At 36.5% G+C, this 19,506-nt stretch overlaps 1 protein-coding gene across 4 annotated transcripts in view; it reads right to left on the bottom strand.

The window, feature by feature from the left end:
* The window catches only part of ano1a (anoctamin 1, calcium activated chloride channel a), a 55,801-nt gene that overhangs the window by 3,335 nt on the left and 32,960 nt on the right, over positions 1-19,506 (bottom strand). For 3 of the 4 annotated variants that reach the window (XM_051114982.1, XM_051114983.1, XM_051114981.1), the window contains exons 12-24: positions 18,431-18,591; positions 16,555-16,637; positions 15,671-15,739; positions 13,661-13,735; positions 13,089-13,290; positions 12,883-12,994; positions 9,003-9,060; positions 8,573-8,673; positions 5,888-6,024; positions 4,895-5,047; positions 1,177-1,229; positions 533-717; positions 321-426 (exon numbers count right to left, since the gene is read on the bottom strand). In XM_051114982.1, the coding sequence (XP_050970939.1) occupies positions 321-426; positions 533-717; positions 1,177-1,229; positions 4,895-5,047; positions 5,888-6,024; positions 8,573-8,673; positions 9,003-9,060; positions 12,883-12,994; positions 13,089-13,290; positions 13,661-13,735; positions 15,671-15,739; positions 16,555-16,637; positions 18,431-18,591 (1,495 nt within the window). Of the gene's footprint in view, positions 1-320; positions 427-532; positions 718-1,176; positions 1,230-4,894; positions 5,048-5,887; positions 6,025-8,572; positions 8,674-9,002; positions 9,061-12,882; positions 12,995-13,088; positions 13,291-13,660; positions 13,736-15,670; positions 15,740-16,297; positions 16,310-16,554; positions 16,638-18,430; positions 18,592-19,506 lie in introns of all 4 variants that reach the window. The other variant, XM_051114980.1, reaches the window with a different exon arrangement.

Here is a 19,506-nt window from a genome sequence, read left to right as displayed (position 1 = left end):
AAAATATATTCAAATAGAAAACAGTTATTTTAAATAGTAAAAATATTTCAGATTTTTACTGTTTTTGCTGTACCTGTGAGCAGAAAAGACGTCTTTAAAAAACATTAAAATATCTTACTGTTCAAAAACTTTTGACTGGTAGTGTTTATATTGTGTGTGTGTATATATATATATATAGTAGAGATTGGCAATCTACATTGCTGTAGGCACAAAAGAAGATTATTCTGAGGTGAAATTATTACCTGGACCTTTCTTTTAAATTTCATCTAGTGATCAGCAATCAAACAAGTTGGCATTTTGTGAATTTGGTTTTGACTGACCTGAAAGACAATGACAAAAGCTAATCGGGCCGCCAAAATGGCCCAGAATTCTCTTGAGAACTCGTATGGCGTGTTAGACCACGGAGGATCCCTGTAATCTTTATATCTGTGAATAGTGTAAACATTATGAATATAATACACAGTCACCACGTTTAATTAGAAAAATCAGTCGCACAATAGAAAGACACTTTACTTCAAAACAAACCAAGTACCTGCAAACCTCCACTTTGTATCCCAGGTGCATAGGCTGCAAAGGCTCTGTGCCAGGCTGGAAGTGACTAACATTGAAGTATGAAAGGGTGTGATTGACAAAGCCATGAAGAGTCCCGTCTGGACTGTACATGTACTGATAGACCAGGCGTGGGATGAAGTCAGAGGTGAATGAGATCACAAACGCCTGAAGAGTGATACAGGAGGATTAGCCTTCGCCAAACCTTGTTAATGAGTTTCTGTGCATTCATTAGGGTGTTCTGGGTGTTTGCTAACTGGCCCTGTGTCTGTATTCTGATCTCTAGTAAGTGCTTGCATCTTGCATTAAGTGCCTACGAGATTTCTTTCACCAGTTTTATCATCCACCATCTGAACATCATTAGTCAGATTGTTCAAAAATATAACAGCACACCTCTGCTCAATAGGTGGGACGACTAAAGGTATCACTCATGTTCAGCACACAAATTTTAAGGAGTGAGTTATTCTCCAAGGATTACTGCTTGCTTTTGAAAATCGTACAGTAAATCTGATGCTTGCCACTAATGATTACTTTCAGTGCTTGGTAGTTTACATTACAGGTATGTTACAGTACAACAGGTACAGCATTTATTTGTTTCAGAACAAACACATGGAATGGAAAACCTACATTAACGATAACAGCCACTTTACTGAGTCCTCTGAGAAGGGTGTACCAGATTCCTGAAGACAAAGAAACAGAAATTTAGAAATTAAGACATTAGATTACACATATTTGTATTTTAATACTAAATAGTGCTGAGCTGAATGGTATTTTTTTAATTGTCATGAAAGTAAAAAAAAAAACAACACTTTATTGTCTTTAAGCAAAATATAATCTTGAAAAATAATATTAGCAATTAAAACAAAATATAAGAAAAAAATGTTTAAGCAAAATCTGATTTCTTTCTTTTGATATAACCCCATTCCTGACATGGTTTGTGAGTCACAAAATAAAAACACATTACCGCACAATACCACTAGGTGGTGATAAAGTCTTGTCACAAAAACATACGTTCAGTAGTTTACATCTATACCTTTAAAAAAGTTGTGTATAATCATGTGCAGCTCAATCTTGCTTAAAGTTGTAGATTTTAAATTCAGTTTATTGCAATGAAAATGTGCATCTGCCCTTTTCTGAAAACTAAGACATTAGATTGTCTATAGAATCAAGTCAAATACCTTTTGACTTGGCCACAAGCAAATAAACATTTCCATTATTGTCCAGAAAAATTGGGGCATATTGTTATAACGCAAGTCAAGTTTGCACAATAAATGCATATTTGTGACCCTGGACCACAAAACCTGTCATAAGGGTAATGTTTTTTTAATTGAGATTCATCTGAAAGGTGAATAAACAAGATGTACGGCTTGTTAGAATAGCAAATATTTGGCAGAGATACAACTATTTGAATATCTGAAGGTGCAAAAAAATAATAAAAAAATCCAAATATTGAGAAAATTGCCTTTAAAGTTGTCCAGAAGTTCTTAGCAATGCATATTACTAATCAATAATTAAGTTTTTATATATTTACGGTAAGAAATTTACAAAATACCTTCATGGAACATGATCTTTACTTAATATCCTAATGATTTTTGGCATAAAAGGAAAGAACCCACACAATGCATTTTTGGCTATTGCTACAAATATACTAGTGCTACTTAAGACTGGTTTTGTGGTCCAGGGTCACACATAGACGTCAATAATTTACTAACAGTGGCCAAGTTATGGGCCAAATTGTTACATGTGACAGCTTGCCCTGATCAATATGCACTGACCTGACATGAAAATCCACCTTTATCATACAGATGATTTTTGCCTGAACGACTGCCAGTGCTAATTTATAGTGTTGCTTTATCCAACAACTATTATTAAACCACAGCTATTTTTTAAATAATAAAAAACAAAAAGAAATAAAATGTTGAATTTCAGTTTGGAGAACAAAATTCACACAACTATTTTAAACTAACTGTTTTAACACAACTGTAAAAACAGTTTTAAACCAAAAACACCACTGCTAAAAAAAAAAAAAAAAAAAAAAAAAAAAAGAAAAGAAAAAAAGACAGCATGATGAAAATGCAAAGATCACCTTAAAGTGACATCAAGCCTTCGCATTTAAAAGACCAAATCACTAATAGAAATGACCTTTTTCATTAAGGGGTGATATTTTACTCCTTAATTTGATTTCCAGAGGCATTTTTACCTTTATAAGGGCAACTTGTTTTCTATCCTTATTAAACGTATTAGTCAACTTTTGACAAGACGGCACTATAGGGCTGTTACCAATCAAATGAATCGGAATCAACAAAATCCATCTAAAAAAACATCCACATAACATGCCTGAAGTGGTAACTGCATACATACAGTAATGTTATGAGATTAATGTTTTAAAAGCAAAATTGTAAATAAAATGAAACAATAATTTTATATTAAAAACTTCTGTAAAACTGCTATTAAAAAGCATCCTAATGAGTAAATCATTAAATCATTCGTTCAAACAATCCATTCAAAATGACTGATTCATTCGGGTACAAAGCACTCAGCTAAATTCAAAAATACTGATTCATTCAGTTGCTTGCAAAATTTAGTGGCTTATGGAGATGTGCCATGTTTCTGCTGTGGAAACTATTTTTGTTGATGAAATGTCACTTAATATTAATTAAAAACAAGTAATGTTTATTCAGCTGCTGTATAAAATCAACATCCCTTTTTTTTGTAATTGTGCTAGTATTTGGAAAAACATCACTGACTTTGTGTGATATTGCACAGGGGCATTTTTAAGGGCTAAGGACCTATTGTATCCATTGTTGTACTTATTATTCTTATTCCTTTTCTTCCGCTCAAGAAGCCCATAGAACCACTTGCAGGAAAACGGTGTAATCTGTGTGTGGCACACAGATAGAGGCCAGTCTCAACATTAACCATAGCAAGTTTGGAGTCTCTAACTCAAACTCTCTAGTACCACTACTCGTCCAAAGTTTCACTCATGTTTATGCTAAAAAGTTTTGTACTATAAGATCTAGAAGAAAAATTAGTTTTTCCTCTGAATTCTTGGCTCATGCAACAAAATGTAAAATTCATAAGGTCCAGTTTTCTTGCTATTTTTAATACATACTTTTTCAAACTTGTCCTAGACAGTTTGTCTAGTTTTCAGCAAAATTGGCTCAGATCATCCTCAGAGCATGTTGGCAAAAAGTTCTAGAATTCAAGTTGATTAGCCAAACTGTTCTTGAAAAATGCCCCAATGAATTTGACGAAGACCACGCAAAAGTGGATGTGAGGCTACATTTCTACAACCGTTTGGCGTATTGAGACCAAACTTACAGTATGTTATAACAACCATGACCTGAGACTACATGCAGTTTTGGCACAGTGCCACCTAGTGGTCAGGAGATATGAAAAATTGCTATTTTTGCTTATAACTTCTGAATGCTTTGGCCAAAAAGCAAAAACTGGTCTCTTTAGACCGAGTTGAACCATACCCAATTTTCCCATGTCAGCCATTTTGGCCATCTGCCATTTTGGATTTTGTCATAAAATAGTATATTTTACGAACACACTGGCATATTGTTACAAAACTCGGTATGTGTCTTTGGTACCATGCCCAGATTGTACTGAAAAAGTTTTGTGGGCAGTGCCACCTTGTGATCAAAAGTTATAATGAAATTTCTAAAAATGCGGATAACTTTTGCTTAAATTAGCCTACTGTAGTGAGACTGTCTAGATCAGTGGTGGCCCACTGCTCTGCACATTTGGTATGTTTCTTAATCTGACACACTCGGTTCATGGATCTTTCTCCTAACGAGCTGATGATCTGAATCAGGTGCGTTAAATGAGGGAGACATGCAAAATGTGCAAAGCGGTGGGCCTCAAGGACTGGAGTTGAGAACCACTGTCCTAGACTGTTTGTCCAATTTTCACCAAAACTGAGTCAGATCATATAAAAAAGATCATATAGTATTTTATTGTATATATATATATATATATATATATGATTTTTCAGCCATTTTCAGCACCATGCCATGTTTAGCTCCTCATTTGCCTCTGTTGTGCTTGGCCCCTTAATTGCTATAGTGTCTTATTATGTACATTTACATTTGTACATTTGGCAGAAGCCTTAATCCAAAGTGAATTACTTTCAGATTTAAAGTTTTCAACATTTATCAGTTCCCATGATGAATTGAACCCATGACCTTGCCATTGCTAGCGCCATGCTCTATTGTGTGAGCTACAGGAATGTTAGAATTATAAACATGTATAAACATTACCGTTGCCACTTAGTGCTTCTCAATAAAGACCACAAACAAAAAAATACAGGGGAAAATCAGTGTGTACATTAGATACTGACCAATGTCCTTTGCTCTTACAGCAATTGGCCTTCTCAGCTCTGTGACAAACTTTTTGGCATCAAGACGGATCTCAATGACGTTGTTCAGTAGAGCAAAGAGGGGAGCCAGCGGAAAGGAGGCCACAAATAAGGTCACCATCCCAAACTGAATGACTAGATAAGAAAAAGAAAGAAAAGCACCAATAAAAACTTCCATAGAAAGTTCCACTGAAGCACAACACACAGAATTACTGAGAATCTTATCACACGTAATGAAATAAATCAGACATTGCTATGCTGGGAAGCTTTTGATATTAAATTAAGATCAAAAAGAAAAACAAAATCCCCCACAGAGAAATTCACAAGAATCGAAATGCTGCTTGGGCCTTCCTGGATTGTCTTTGCTCCTGAATGTTACAAGTTTAGGTTCTCAGGAGGAGAATGGGTTGTGCCACACTCGGAAATGAAGGAATGGGACAGAGAGAGATAGAAGTATGGATGGAGGATGGTAGATGAGGGGGTGGGATGTTATTAATGAATTCAAGCCAGAACTAAAGCTCATAATCTCACGCTGCTCTGCCAGCCCCCCTTTGGACCCATAATGCCTCTCTCTTAGCAGAAGTCCAGCCCACGCTGTAGCAGAGATGAGGCGAGATGAGAGGAGGGGCCGGTAACACACCAACTCCACAAATAATACTGCAGATCCTTCACTGAACGGACGTGCGTTTACCCTGTTTACCATGCACGCCGTCTAGGTGCTTGAATTACTCTCATATAAGAGTACTTCGAACAGATGAGGTTTATAAATCTGTTTAGCTGTGTTTAGACATTTCAATTAGTGGCTGTTGACAGCATGAATTGAATATTTCATCATAATCGGAATTTGCATTTGACAATACATTTTTAATGATGCCGTGTTCCTACATAAGTGCAGAAAACAGAGCCAGGAGAGAATACAAACAAATGTTTATACGTCTGTATGTGTGTGTGGGCGCGTAGTGTGTAGTGACTCACTCATTTCCATGTACTCTGGGTTGAGTCCGACAAAGGGCCCAAGGAAGTGGTCCTTCTCGTGACGATGAAGCGTTTTGTTCAGCTCTTCCTGATGCTTTTTGTCCATCTTGCGCTGTCTGAGCATTTTCTTTAGTTTCCTGTGACACAGATACATTAATAATCACTGTGGATTTTGCATATAACCAACTCGGTGAACTCAGGGATATCTATTACATGATGTGCTTTAATTAAATTTACATTAGAAGGGCCATCATTCACAATGAGGTTGTGAGCTGTCTTATCCATGTTTGTTTATTCAATATTTGGGTAATTGGATTTACTTTTTTTGTTTTTTACCTATTTTTAAATTTTTGTAAAAATGTAAATCATTAAATTAAATTAAATCATTGCTTGGCCAGCTAAGATTTTGCTACAGAAATAAAGGTTAAGATCATGATTTTTAGGTAGGACAGCACACCTTGAGCTGCTTTTGGGATCTGAAGGAGCATTTGGACCCAGAAACTGCTATGTGACGTTAGACTTAAAGGAGAAGTTCACGTCCAGAACAAAAATGTACAAATAATTTACTTGTAATTTACATGTCTTTCTTTCTTCAGTCCTAAAGAAAACATTTCAGGATTTCACTCCATATAATGGACTTCTATGGTGCCCGCAAGTTTGAATGTCCAAAACGCAGTTTAAATGCAGCTTTAAAGGGCTCGAAATGATCCCAGGCGAGGAAGAAGTGTCTTATCTAGCGAAACGATTGGTTATTTTCTAAAAAAATTGACAACAAGACAGTTAGGGTAGAGCTGAAGATCTTTGCCCGAACCCGATGGGACCCGTCGGGTTCGCGCTTAATTTATATCATTTTACACGGGCTCGGGCGGGGCTCGGGCTTGCGTTCCGGCTTACGCGGTAAATGAGCGGTCATGTGATGCGTTTCGATTAGCGTGAGAAAGATGCGAAAATGGATGCTGAGGAGGTGAAACGGAGGCTTGCCTCTGGTGGTTACGTTTTGGTTGCACCAGCAACTAAAGCAAAGTCTGAGGTGTGGAAAAGTTTTGACCATGTGCATATTGAGAATAATGAGCCAGTAATGCTGCTGGATGCACCATCAGTGAGCACAGTGAAGCCATCTACAGTGGATTCAATAATTTTCCTCCACAAAAACATGTAGCCTAATCTTGGTGAGTAAAGGTTTTTCAAATTATAACTAAATATTAATTGAGTCTTAAATCCATTATGTAGACAGTATATAGGCTAATGTTGGCATTATTCTTTTATTAAATTTCAGCTGCTATTCACCGTCGTGTTGAGGCCGGATTGTGGAGAAGTGGCGAAGCAAATCCCGCGGAGCCTTTATCTTAATTTCGTTATTGCCAAATACCCATCTTAATTTAGAATGTATCTTAATTTAATTTGTTAAGAAAGACTAATTTTTATTGGCGCGTTGGCCTGTTTATAGGCTAAGTGTATGCCTAGGCCTATTTAGACACCCACTATAACATCCAAAGCGGGTGCTTTAGAGTGCTAAGATGTTACGATGTTACAGAGGACTTATTTTATTTCTTCGTTTTTTAAACTTCCAAGTGGCCTATAGCCTACATTAGTCATGAATAAATTATGTTAAAACATGTATAAATGACTCATTCTTGACAAAAGGCAAAAAGAGCTGTGTGCTTGAGGACATTTGAATAATGTCAGGCTCTAAATGGGTTCAGGCTTTTATAAAGCTGTCAATCAAAATGTACTTGTCGGGCTGGGGCCGAATTCTGTCGGACCTAAGTTTTAAGGCCCGATTACAGCTCTAAGTTAAGGTATGTCGAAAAACTCTCATTTTCTCCTCCAACTTCAAAATCATCCTACATCGCTGCAGAAGTACCGACCCAGTGTTTACAAACACATGAACACATTTTTTGAACATGCAAATGAATCAAACGCCCTTTACAAAAAATGGTAAAAAAGCGATGTAGGATGGTTTTGAAGTTGGAAAAGAAAATGAGAAAATACCCTAACTGTCTTGAACCGGAATACACAGAGTTCATGCAGAGCTAGACAAGATGAGCATTTAAGGTTAAAAAGTATATAAATTGTACTTATTTTTTTAGAAAATGACAGATCGTTTCATTAGATAAAACCCTTCTTCCTCTGCTAGGATTTAGAGCCCTTTGAAGCTGCATTTAAACTGCATTTTGGAAGCTCAAAATCGCAGGCACCATAGAAGTCCACTATATGCAGAGAAGTCCTGAAATGTTTTCCTCTAAAAACATAATATCTTTACGACTGAAGAAGAAAAGACATGAACATCTTGGATGACAAGGGGGATGAGTAAATTATATGTAAATTTTTGTTCTGGAAGTAAATTCTACTTTAACTGGATTCTGCACATCTTTCCCCAAAACTCTGGTCAGAAAATGTATAAAAAGTTTGCAAATTCTGTTTGGACCTGCTTCTGTATTTCTTTTACCTTGTATTACTTTCAAAGGCATTTGCCTGAGCTGTGCTCATAATCCTGTGTTTTGCATTTGTCCAAAAGACACAAGAAGGTCAGATCATGGCAGGTATTTACAATGCTCTCGTCAAAGTACAATTATTCCCTAAAGCGATCAGGTCTAAAAATGTGAACCACACCTATAATGCGCAGTGGGAATTTATCAGATTTCGTTCATCTACTAATGTGTTCGCTATGCTGCATGTACTCACGGAATGCCTATCTCAAACAGGTTATTCTGGATGAGCTGTTTGCCAAGCATGGTGATGCAGAGCTGAATGCACAATTCCATCAGACAGCCGGCATGTGCGCACTGCAGGGGGAAACAGAGAGAGATTTCAGTCAGTTACTATGGAGTTGACTGGCTACACACCTCCGAAAGTGTTAGTCATCAGGACTGAGGTAACTAGGACAATCTGTCAAGTTATTTTTCATATGATGATGCGGTTACAAGACTCCAAGAATAGAGTATGGTTAAGAATGGATATTGCTTATACATACACATGCACAGCAGTTGGTCAATGACATTGGTCATTTATTTTTATAAAATAAATTATATGTTGAATGCCTTCCCGCTCTTGAACAGCACAAGCCACCAATGACACACACATAAAAGGAGGAAGCTGAATACTAGATATGTACCTCTTCCATCCGGTAAGACCCCATAACGTAGATATATTTGCCAGGGCGACCTATGATTCTGGAGGCATAGAAGAAAGTCAAGAGCTGTGCACAAATGCAGACATTACAGTACAAAACGTACCCTAAAGGGGAGTTGGGGGATGAGGGGTAGCTCTGTTCCACAATCTAGTGAGGGATATTATATTGGTTAGACGCTTACTGTATGTCACATGTATGTTGTGCTTTTTAATGCTGATGTTTCAGTGTCTCCACCCAGCTTCTTCACAGCCTCCTCAGGAAAAATTCCTTGATCGGTCAGGTAGACCAGCATTTTTGGATAATGAACAGGTGTGGATCCAAGCCAGCACTATTTTGCATGAACCAGCATGGAGGGGCACAGAAATTCATGCTGGTCTGAGATGGTATTTATATAAGCTTGTTAAAGCCACGGGATAAAAAAAAGAAATTTATATTAGGTGGCTTTAACTACTATGTACTTACATTAAAAATAATTACAATGCCCTTACTTTATTCATATTGTATTGCAAAACACTTCTGCTGTTACTGAGGTGGGTTACGGGTTAGGTTAGGGACAGGTTTGGTGGTATAGGTAGGTTTAAGGGTGGGTTAAGGTGTAAGGGATGGTTCAACAGTGTAATTACAGAAATTAATTAGAAATGTAATTATATGCAGGTATTTTTTTAAAGTATATGTTCAATGTAAAAACACGTATGTACACAATAAGTGCATTTGCACTGTATCAAATTATTAATTTAGATGTAAGTAGACAGTAGTTAAGGCCACCTAATAAGTGGGACCATGACTTTTTATCTCAAAATTCTGAATTTTTCTTGTAGTTCTGAGTTTATATCCTGCAGTTTTTACATTTTTTTCTTAGAATTACAAGCTGTAAATTCAGAATTGCAAGACATAAAAAAAAAGTCAGACTAAAAAAAGTCAGAATTGTAAGATAAAAAGTTGCAATTACCTTTGTTACTTTTTAATTACATTGTGAAAACAAACATCAACAACAAAAACAGAATTGCTAGACGTAAATTCAGAATTCAGAGAAAAAAAGTCAGAACTGCAAGATGTAAATTCAGAATTAAGAAGGGGAAAAAAGAAACAATTCCAAAATGTAAACTTGCAATTGCAAGAAAAAAAAAAAAAAATCTAAAACACACACACACACACACACACACATTTGTTTTTGTGAATTGTGGGGACTTTCCATAGACTTCTATAGTTTTTATACTGACCAAACGATATTGTCTATCCCCTAACCCAACCCTAAACCTACCCCTTACAGAAAACATGTTTGCATCGTTACGCTTTCAGAAAAACATCATTTACTATTTTTAATAATTTTTTTAACATTGTGGGGACCGGCCTGTCAAAAATTTCAGGTTATACTATCCTTGTGGGGACATTTGTTCCCCACAATGTAGAAAAAACAAGTACACACACACACACAAATTATTATTATTATTTTTTTTTTTAAATCTGTGGCAGAAGAAAGTTTCCATATGTATTCCAGCAAGGACGATACCTAATTTATACTATGACGATAGCTAATTTTGCCCAAATTCTAAAGGCATGTTCACACTGGCAGCTATATGCACTGACAAAGCCACAAGACATCATTCACTTTTAGCTAGCAATGAGAAGTTCAGGCGACATTTGTTGGTGAAACAAAGTTGAACGGAGCAAAGACACTACCAAAGGGAAGATGGAATCACTGCTTCATACAATTGGATACCGCTGAAAAGTAGGAATGCCAACTAGAAACCAAGAATGCAGTGACTCATTGTGAATACACCATAAAAGGGCATCAATGTGATTTGTCAGTGGAAGTCTGCAGTAGCTCAATACATTGTTTCTATTGTTTTAGTATTACGTGTTGCTAGAAATTACAGTAGCTGTTTGTATTAATCTGTATTAATTGTGCTGGTACTGTAGGGTGGCAGCAGTCCTGCAGTATTTTTGCCATCCTTTGACGTTATATGCATACATTATATTGTATTGTTAATACAAAAGGCGTTAGCTGTTTTCAGTTAATTACTGGTAAGTCCTCCTTGTTTAAAGACCAAACTTATGTAATGATCTGTACGTGTGCAATGAACAAGGATTCCAGCAAAGCACTTATTTCTCCCTTCATTTCTCTTAGATGTGTTGCTTTTTGTTCACCGCACATACAACCCCTCTTTAGATGCAAAATACACTGCAGTACAACAAATCTATAAGCTCTTTGGTACTTTCTCATTGACTCATTGAAGTCAGGAGTAAACAAATCAGAGACAGCTCTTAATAATCCCTTTGAATTCCTGTGACATTATGTATCGTCCTCTAAGTCATCTGAAAAACTTTTTAAAAATGCTGGATTTGCTACAGATTAACCGCCTTCTGTGAATATGGCAGTCTAATTGTGGTACTTGGTTATTTAAACATTCACCTAGATAAACTGTGTACTTCTAAGCTTTCCTCTGCTTGTTTTACCTCAATTACCAACTTACAAATCAGGAAACCTACTGGGCCTCATTTACACCAGTAACTGTATGACAGAAAACGTCCTTGTTACTCGATTGCACATTCGTGATTTCCACTTTGCCTGCTGAACACTCTTCGCTGGTTTTCTTCCAACATAACCTCCACTCCCTCACACTTGTTTCTATGCTCGCCCACCTGTGTTCACCCAGCTAAAAGCTCCTCCTCTCTTATGTAAATGATGCATTTAAATCCACTTGAACATCTTGTCTAGACAGCATCTGTCCTCTCTCCTCCAGGCCTGTTTTGTGAAAAACGCCCACTAACCCCTGAACATCTGATGTTCTTCCTGAAACCAAACTTAAGAGGGAAAACGGCACCAATCGGAGGTTCCTTGGTGAAATGAGTAGCATACATTAGTTCAAAAGCAGACACTCAAAAGCGCAAATTAATCAGAAGCTTATTCTGTCACTGAAGCCCTGCGGCTGGCAAAAACTACCTCTAGATTAGTCGTTCTCATTTTGCTGGATCTCTCTGCAAGTGTAAATCACCAGATCCTACTATTTATAAAGCATCTGAGAATGAGCAGCATTTAAATCACATCAACTATCCATGGGGGTACCCCAGGGCTCGGTGCTTGGACCCTTCCTCTTTTCAGTTTACACAATAATCACTGGAAACTATCATCCAGATACATGAATTTAAGAATAAAACATGCTGGCTCCTTTTCAAGGCTGTTGTAATCTCCACACTACTGCAACATTTCAATCTTCCTACGTGCACAGTTAAACAGAGTGTGGTAACATTATAATTTTAATCCAGAATGCGGCTGCAAGATTAATTTTTAATGAGCAGTAAAGAATGCAAGTCACACCTCAATGTGCAATGGCTACCAATAGCTGCTCGCATTAAGCTCAAGGCATTAATGTTTGCCTACAAAACCACCACTGGCTTTTACCTAAATGCATTACTTCAGACTTATGTGCCCTCTAGAAGCTTGCGTTCTGCAAGTGAACAGTGCATTATTGTGCCATCCCAAAGACGCACAAAATCACTTTTAACAGACTTTCACATTAAATGGACCATCCTGGTGGGATGACCTTCCCAACTTAATCTGAACAGCCGAGTCTTTAGCCATCTTTAAGAATCGGCTAAAACACATCTCTTCCATCTTTATTTGACCCTCCAACTCTAGCACTCTCTATTCTAATTCTATTCTTTATATAAAAAAGTAAATAATACTTGCCCTTTTAGACTTATACTCTATTCATTTACTTACTGCTTGTTTTCTTAAAAAGATTTAGACAACAGGGCAGCTCACTAGGTTTGGAAACAGAGCTTGTCTTATTGCAGACTTGTTAATAACCGAGTATCTGCATTCAGTTTCAGATTGAATGCTTGCTACCAATAGTCTCACCTGCCTCTGAAGAAAGCCAGGTACACAATAGGGGTAAATGCATTTGCGAACTTCAGTATGAACGTCTTGAAGATCAGCCGCTCCTCAAAACTCTTGTCAGTTTTTGGCACCTCTGATGGGTTGAAAACAACAGCAGGTTCTGTAAACACAATGTTTTGCAACACAGCTGGCAAACTAAAGGTTTTGAGAACAATTACCAGACATACCCATAATAGTGAGCCAACGTGCAACCGCTCCATAAACCTCATCCATGATGATGATGATAATAAGGTTGATGATAGCGGCAGTGGTTTTAACGGTGGCTCGGATATTAGTGCGGATCGTGGGAATGGAACTCATGTGCAGGGCGGTCATGATGGAGACTCTGTATAGCACCACACCAAACACAACGGCCAAGGTCACACAGATCTGCGTTGGGTACACATACACACAATAAGAAAAGTGAGTAATCTACTAATTTACTGACAGAAATTGAATGCATCGCACAAAAGTAATTTTTGGTTGCTAGTGTAATTATAGAAATACCCTGAAATGTAAGTCACCATGACTACTTTATTATGCAGCTCTAAATGTCTGATAATAGGGGGCTTAATAAAATAAAGTGAGCGGTATTTGTCTGCTAATGTGATTTGAACATGATGGCATCATTATAAAAAATAAATTGACTGGTTGTTGACTACTAAATCAACTCTGTATTAAAAACCTATGTATTATACCACAAAGACAAATAAATAAATGAAATAAATTAAAACAAATAAATGAATAAGCCAGATCTTACCAAAAAAACCATTGTGACGATAATAGTCATGTAAGCTGGCATTCTGTCTGTACATGTCAGCTTCACATTTCCTGCCTAGAGAAAGACATCAATTGTCAAATGTCAGATTAGAACATTAATTATAATCCAGGCACGCCCTAATACATACATCTTGCAACGGCAACTTGTTGGAAAATCAGTCTCAGGCCTCCAGCATGCTTTGGCCTCAGAAGGGACAGAGAGGGTCAAGCAAAACAGAGCAAAAACAAGCCCCTAGACATGCTTCACAGCTGTCACATAACGTTCAGTATACTGCAACTGGGTCAACATCTACTGAGCGCAATACGTAATACCCAATAATCCAGCCATCCTTATGACAGCAAGAATGGCATGCAGAAGTCAACAGACAAAAATACTGCTAGAATCAGCATTGCCTGTGTTGTGCCAGACACTACAAATTAAGCCAAAATTATTTATCAGCATATGGTCTGGTCCACATTGTGGATTATTCAAGCCAAGAACAACCCACTTGGATATGAAGGGGCCTACTAATCAACATGTAAAAATCACAAATTGCAGTTCGCTTTGTCATGTGGGAGTACTGGCAGTCAAAAGTTATTAAGGTTTTTTTTTAATGTTTTTGAAAGAAGCCTCATATGCTCAGAAGGCTGCATTTATTTGATGGAAAAGACAGTACAAACAGTAACATTGTGAAACATTATTACAATTACGTTTTTTTTTTTCAATTTCAGTACATTTTAAAATATAATTTATTCCCGTGATGGGACAACTGATTTTTAGCAGTCAATACTCCAGTTATTAGTGTCACATGATCCTTCAGAAATCATCCTAATATGCTGATTTGGTGCTTTTCATAATATTATCAATGTCGAAAACAGTTGTTGCCATTTAATATTTTTGTAGAAACGTTGATATAGTATTATTTAAAAAGTAGGTAAGTAAGGTAAGTAAGATTTAAAAAAAGAGAGATTAAAATAAATTCATACTTTATTCATCAATGATGCATTAATTTCATCAAAAGTGATCGCAAATATGGAAGCCCATTTACGCCACTGAATAAAAAATTAAAAAAGATAACTGTGCCTTTTTTTTCTTGCAATTCTGACTTTTTTCTCAGAATTGCATGATATAAACTCACAATTGCAAGAAAAAAAAAAAACAGAATCAGAAGTGCAATTAGAATTGCAATTAAATCTCGCAATTTCTGACTTCTGACTTTATAACATGCAATTGCGAGATATTAAGTCAAATCTTGAACTGCGAGATATAAATTAATTTTTTGCAAGAAGTAGTTTATACTAGTTTGTATCTCACAATTCTGATTTTTTCTTACAGTTATACCACGCAATTCTAAGAAAAAGGTCAGAATTGCAAGTTTGTATCATGCAATTGCGAGAAAAAAAGTCTGAATTGTGAGATAAAAAGTCGCAATTACCTTTTTCATTGTTTATTTAGTGGCGTTTTAATGTATATTTTAGTAAAGATGTTTATAATGTTACAAAAAAATCTATTTCAAATAAATGTTGTTTTACCTGAATCCTAAAAAAGTATCATGGTTTCCACAAAAATATTAAGCAGCAAAAAACATTTTTAACACTGATAATAAGAACCATTAATAAAAATGAACAATAATCGAGCACGAAATGAGCGCATTACATTGATTTACGAAAGATCATGTAACACTATAAAGACTGGATTAATGGTTGATGAAAATTCATTACACAATATAATATAATTTAACTACAAAATCAAACCTCACCGAAACATATTACTTTAAGTCCTGATATAACTGTCATAATGTAGGGTAAAAACGTCTTCACATCTTAAACATTTTTTTAGTACATAATTGTGCTAGCTGTAAACGTGTATTTGTTTTTGAGATATTAATCACCCTGACTTCCAGAAATTGCGTAAATCCAATTGGCAGTTTGTTTGCAATATGCAGCAGATGGTCAGCGAATGGCGAGTTTATGAGTTTTTTATCTGAAGCTTGGATTCATAAAGACCTACCTTCGGGGATTGCTCTTTCTTTAAGGACTTCTTCATGACATGGAACTCGTACTCTGCTCTCGGTTGACTCTGGGAAAAACAGAGAAAGCAATTCCCAACATATACAGGACTTAAACCAGTTTAAAAGTGAAGAACAGCCGAAAGAGATAACTGGTTATGGAGCCAAAAGCAGCCATGTGCATGATCAGTGAACAGAACAGAAATTCTGGTAAGAGCAACACAGTGACATTCAGTGAAAGTATAATCCTTAAAACCAAAAGCTCTCAGCACCACAAATACATATTCCTTTCCACATTCAGCAGCTTTAGGTTTTATTAGTTCCTCCTGCTTATTTTATCCACATAAACAGTGGCAAGGCTGGAAAGACTGTGACTGCCGAAAGGAAAGTGAGCAGCTTTTGACCTGTAAGGCCGGAGGAAGAGAGAACAGGAATCTCCCAGACCTCCACAGCAACAGACCGATAGATAGATAAGTGCTGGTGAAATACTTTACACAAGCAAGAATGTGACGACGATGCTTAAAGACGACTTTTAAGATAATATGAATAATATGTTAGTACTAAAATGCAACTGTAAGGTTAGGAAGGAAATAAATTCAGTTAATACTGTGAATGAACCGATTCCAAACCTTTTGTTTCCCCTATACAAAACAGGACAAAAAAACAAAAAGTGAAAAAACAGTTTGATTTCATGGCACTGAATCAATAAAAAACAGTCAACTTCAATTCTTTACACCCAAGCCTCAGGATAATACAAGTCTATACAAAAAAATAATGGAGCACGCCTACAAAACATACATAAACCCACATAATTATCGTGTCAACATGTACATCAAACGTCTTATATTGACACTTTCCTTGGTGAACGTGAATGTGCGTGACTAACCTCTGCGTCTTCAAAGCTGGTCAGGTCCCAGATGTAATTGAGCCTCATTTGTCTTCTCTTCCAGTGCTCCATGAACATGGTGGCTGTGTGACACAGAGCAGTAACCTTCACTAACAAACCCACATTTACAGATACTGATCGGCCCAGAACTGATCAGGGTGGTTTCTCAGTTAATATAGCTACAAATTAACCCAAGGACGCCCTCTTCTTATCAAGAATATTTTTCATTATTATTACTGAAAAACCTAATACATCAAAAAAAAAAAAAAAAAAAAAAAAAAAAAAAAAAAAAAGGTCAGTGTGAATGGAAAGTAGATTGACTACCGAATAACAAACTAAGTGAACCAGAAAGAGATCTGAGTCCAATTTCAAGGTCAGCAGTATGACTGCAAAAATAACTATTTTTCAATATTCTTTCATTAATTTCCATAGTTGGTCAATTTGGAAATCACTAATGCATACATGTTTTTCTAAAGAACCATGGAAAGTTCTCCTACGGCATCAGGCTGTAAAACTTTTTGGGAACTTGTATTTTAAAAGGTGTTTTCACACAGTATGTTTTGTGTTTGAGTCTGGATCATATGGCTTCTGTGAGAACGCTCACAACAACCTTAGATCCATTTAAAAGAGAACTGAAACCATCTAAGGAAGTGTTCTGAATACACTTTCCTTTGGGTCAGTGTGTATGGAAAGTGAATTGACAACCGAATTACAACCAAAGAGAACCAGAAAGAGATCTGAGTCCAGTTTCAAGGTCAGCAGTATGACTGCAAAAATAACTATTTTTTTGATATTCTTTCATTCATTTTCATCGTTGGTGAATTCGGAAATCACTAATACATAAATGTAAAGAACCATGGAAGGTTCTCCTATAGCATCAGGCTGTAAAATCTTTTTAGGAACCTATATTTTAATGTATTTTGTTTTAAGCGTTTGAGTCCAATTCACAATTTTAGCTTATGTGTGAATCCCTTTTAAAAGAACTAAACTGAAATCATCTAAGGAAGCATTCTGAACACAGTTCACTATCGGTCAGTGTGAATGGAAAGTAGACTGACAACCAATCACAACTAATGTGAACCAGAAAGAGATCTGAGTCCAGCTTCAAGGTCAGCAGTATGAATGCAAAAATAATTATTTTTCAGTATTCTTTCATTCATTTCTATACCTGGTAACTTTGGAAATCACTAACATAGATGTTTTTCTAAAAAAACATGCCAGTTCTCCTATAGCATTGGGCTGTAAAACCTCTTTAGGAACCTGGATTTTTACATTGTTTTCATACTTAATATATATAAACGGTTTGAGTCTGGTTCTCAATTTTAGCTTATGTGTGAACGCTCACAAGAACCTTTTAAAAAAAAACTAAACTGAAACCAACTGAGGAAGTGTTTTGAATATAGTTCACTTTAGGTCAGTGTGAATGGAAAGTGGACTGAGAACTGTCATATCCAAAGTGAACCAAAAAGAGACCTGAGCCCACTTTCGAGCTCAGCAAATGCATGCAAAAAGTGCTGGATGAACTCGACTTTCTGGTTCACTGAAAAAGGCTCACTTTGATTCTTTTAAAGAGTACTGAAGTTAGCAAGTAGCTTTGTCATATGGTGTCATTTTTCATTTCAAAGCCTGTAACTGTAGGGGATCACAACAGGAAAGGCAAATTTAAGGCTTTGGCTAAAATAATCAGCTTTTTAAGAAGCTCAGCATTTGAGCGGGGATGAGTACGGGGGAATTAAAGAGAAGTGTAAAACCAGGGCACAAATCTCTTCAACATTTGTCAGAGTAAGTCTACCCTCAATATGTACAGACACAACAGCTGGTGTACAGCAGCAACAAAGCATGCGGGTGAACATGAAAGGAGAACAGAGCTGCTGACCCCATAGTGCCATAAAGATGGCGAAGAAGACGGTGGCCGCATTGTCGAACAGGTGGCTGGCCCTAGCCGTGCCGCAAGCGGTGACCAGTTTCCAGTAGCTGCAGGCTCGGTCACACATTGGGCACATGGTGATATTGTTTCTCTCGTCGCAGACCTCCATACTGAGTATACAGAGAACAAAACCTGATTTTAGAAATACATCACGTCTCCATGTTTCCCTAGACACCATAATGATCCTCTTTAAAGATGTTAATTAAGGCTGCACTGTATTTTTTTCCTCACATTTTTTAGCTTTTATCTTTTTAGCTCTGAAAGAAAATTTTATTTATTGTATTTATTTTATATTCAGCTCTTGTTCCAAAACATAGTGAGTTGCTTTGATGTGATGGCTAATATGAAGTTTTCTACAAAGGCAGCACTTGTGTGCACTGCACAAATCGTGATCTTCACATGAAATACATAGGAAACTGTGCACTCATGTTGCTATGCTAACTATCTAGGGCTGGGTAAAAAAAAAAAAAAAAAAATACTGATTTCTTGAAATTCTCATTTTTACGCAAAAATATTGATTCTTAAATCCAAAGAATCAGTTAATCTACCCTGTTTTCACTCAATAAACGGAACATTGTAGCGCGCCTACCATCCAAAACGCAATAAGCTTTGTGCTTTGTTACTTCTGATATGAAACAAAGTCTCAGATTTAAAATTCTGTCTATTTAAGTTTAATATTCAAACAATAAATACTGTTCTGGCACAGTTTAATGTGGAGTGACAGTACAACTTTGAAATCCGTATCCTGTCCCCATGTAATCACTCAATCAGTGTTTCAACCGCAGAAAGACGTCAGTATGACAACTTGTAAACAATGTCACGTAACGTCACATTTACCTTAGAAAAAAACATATTTGATGACCAAAAACCTTATTGGTCAGCTAGAAAAATTAACTCTAGAGAGGAGCATTTTGCTAAATCTATGCACCATATAACATATTCATATTACATTCATATTCATATTCAAATGTATATTCATATTCATTATAATTTGTATTGTTCTTAAATTTTTAATTTATGTTTGA

Source organism: Labeo rohita, chromosome 7 (assembly GCF_022985175.1).
Source record: "Labeo rohita strain BAU-BD-2019 chromosome 7, IGBB_LRoh.1.0, whole genome shotgun sequence".
NCBI lineage: Eukaryota > Metazoa > Chordata > Actinopteri > Cypriniformes > Cyprinidae > Labeo > Labeo rohita.
Note: the sequence above shows the minus strand (reverse complement) of the source record. Positions and strands in the feature narration are given on the sequence as shown.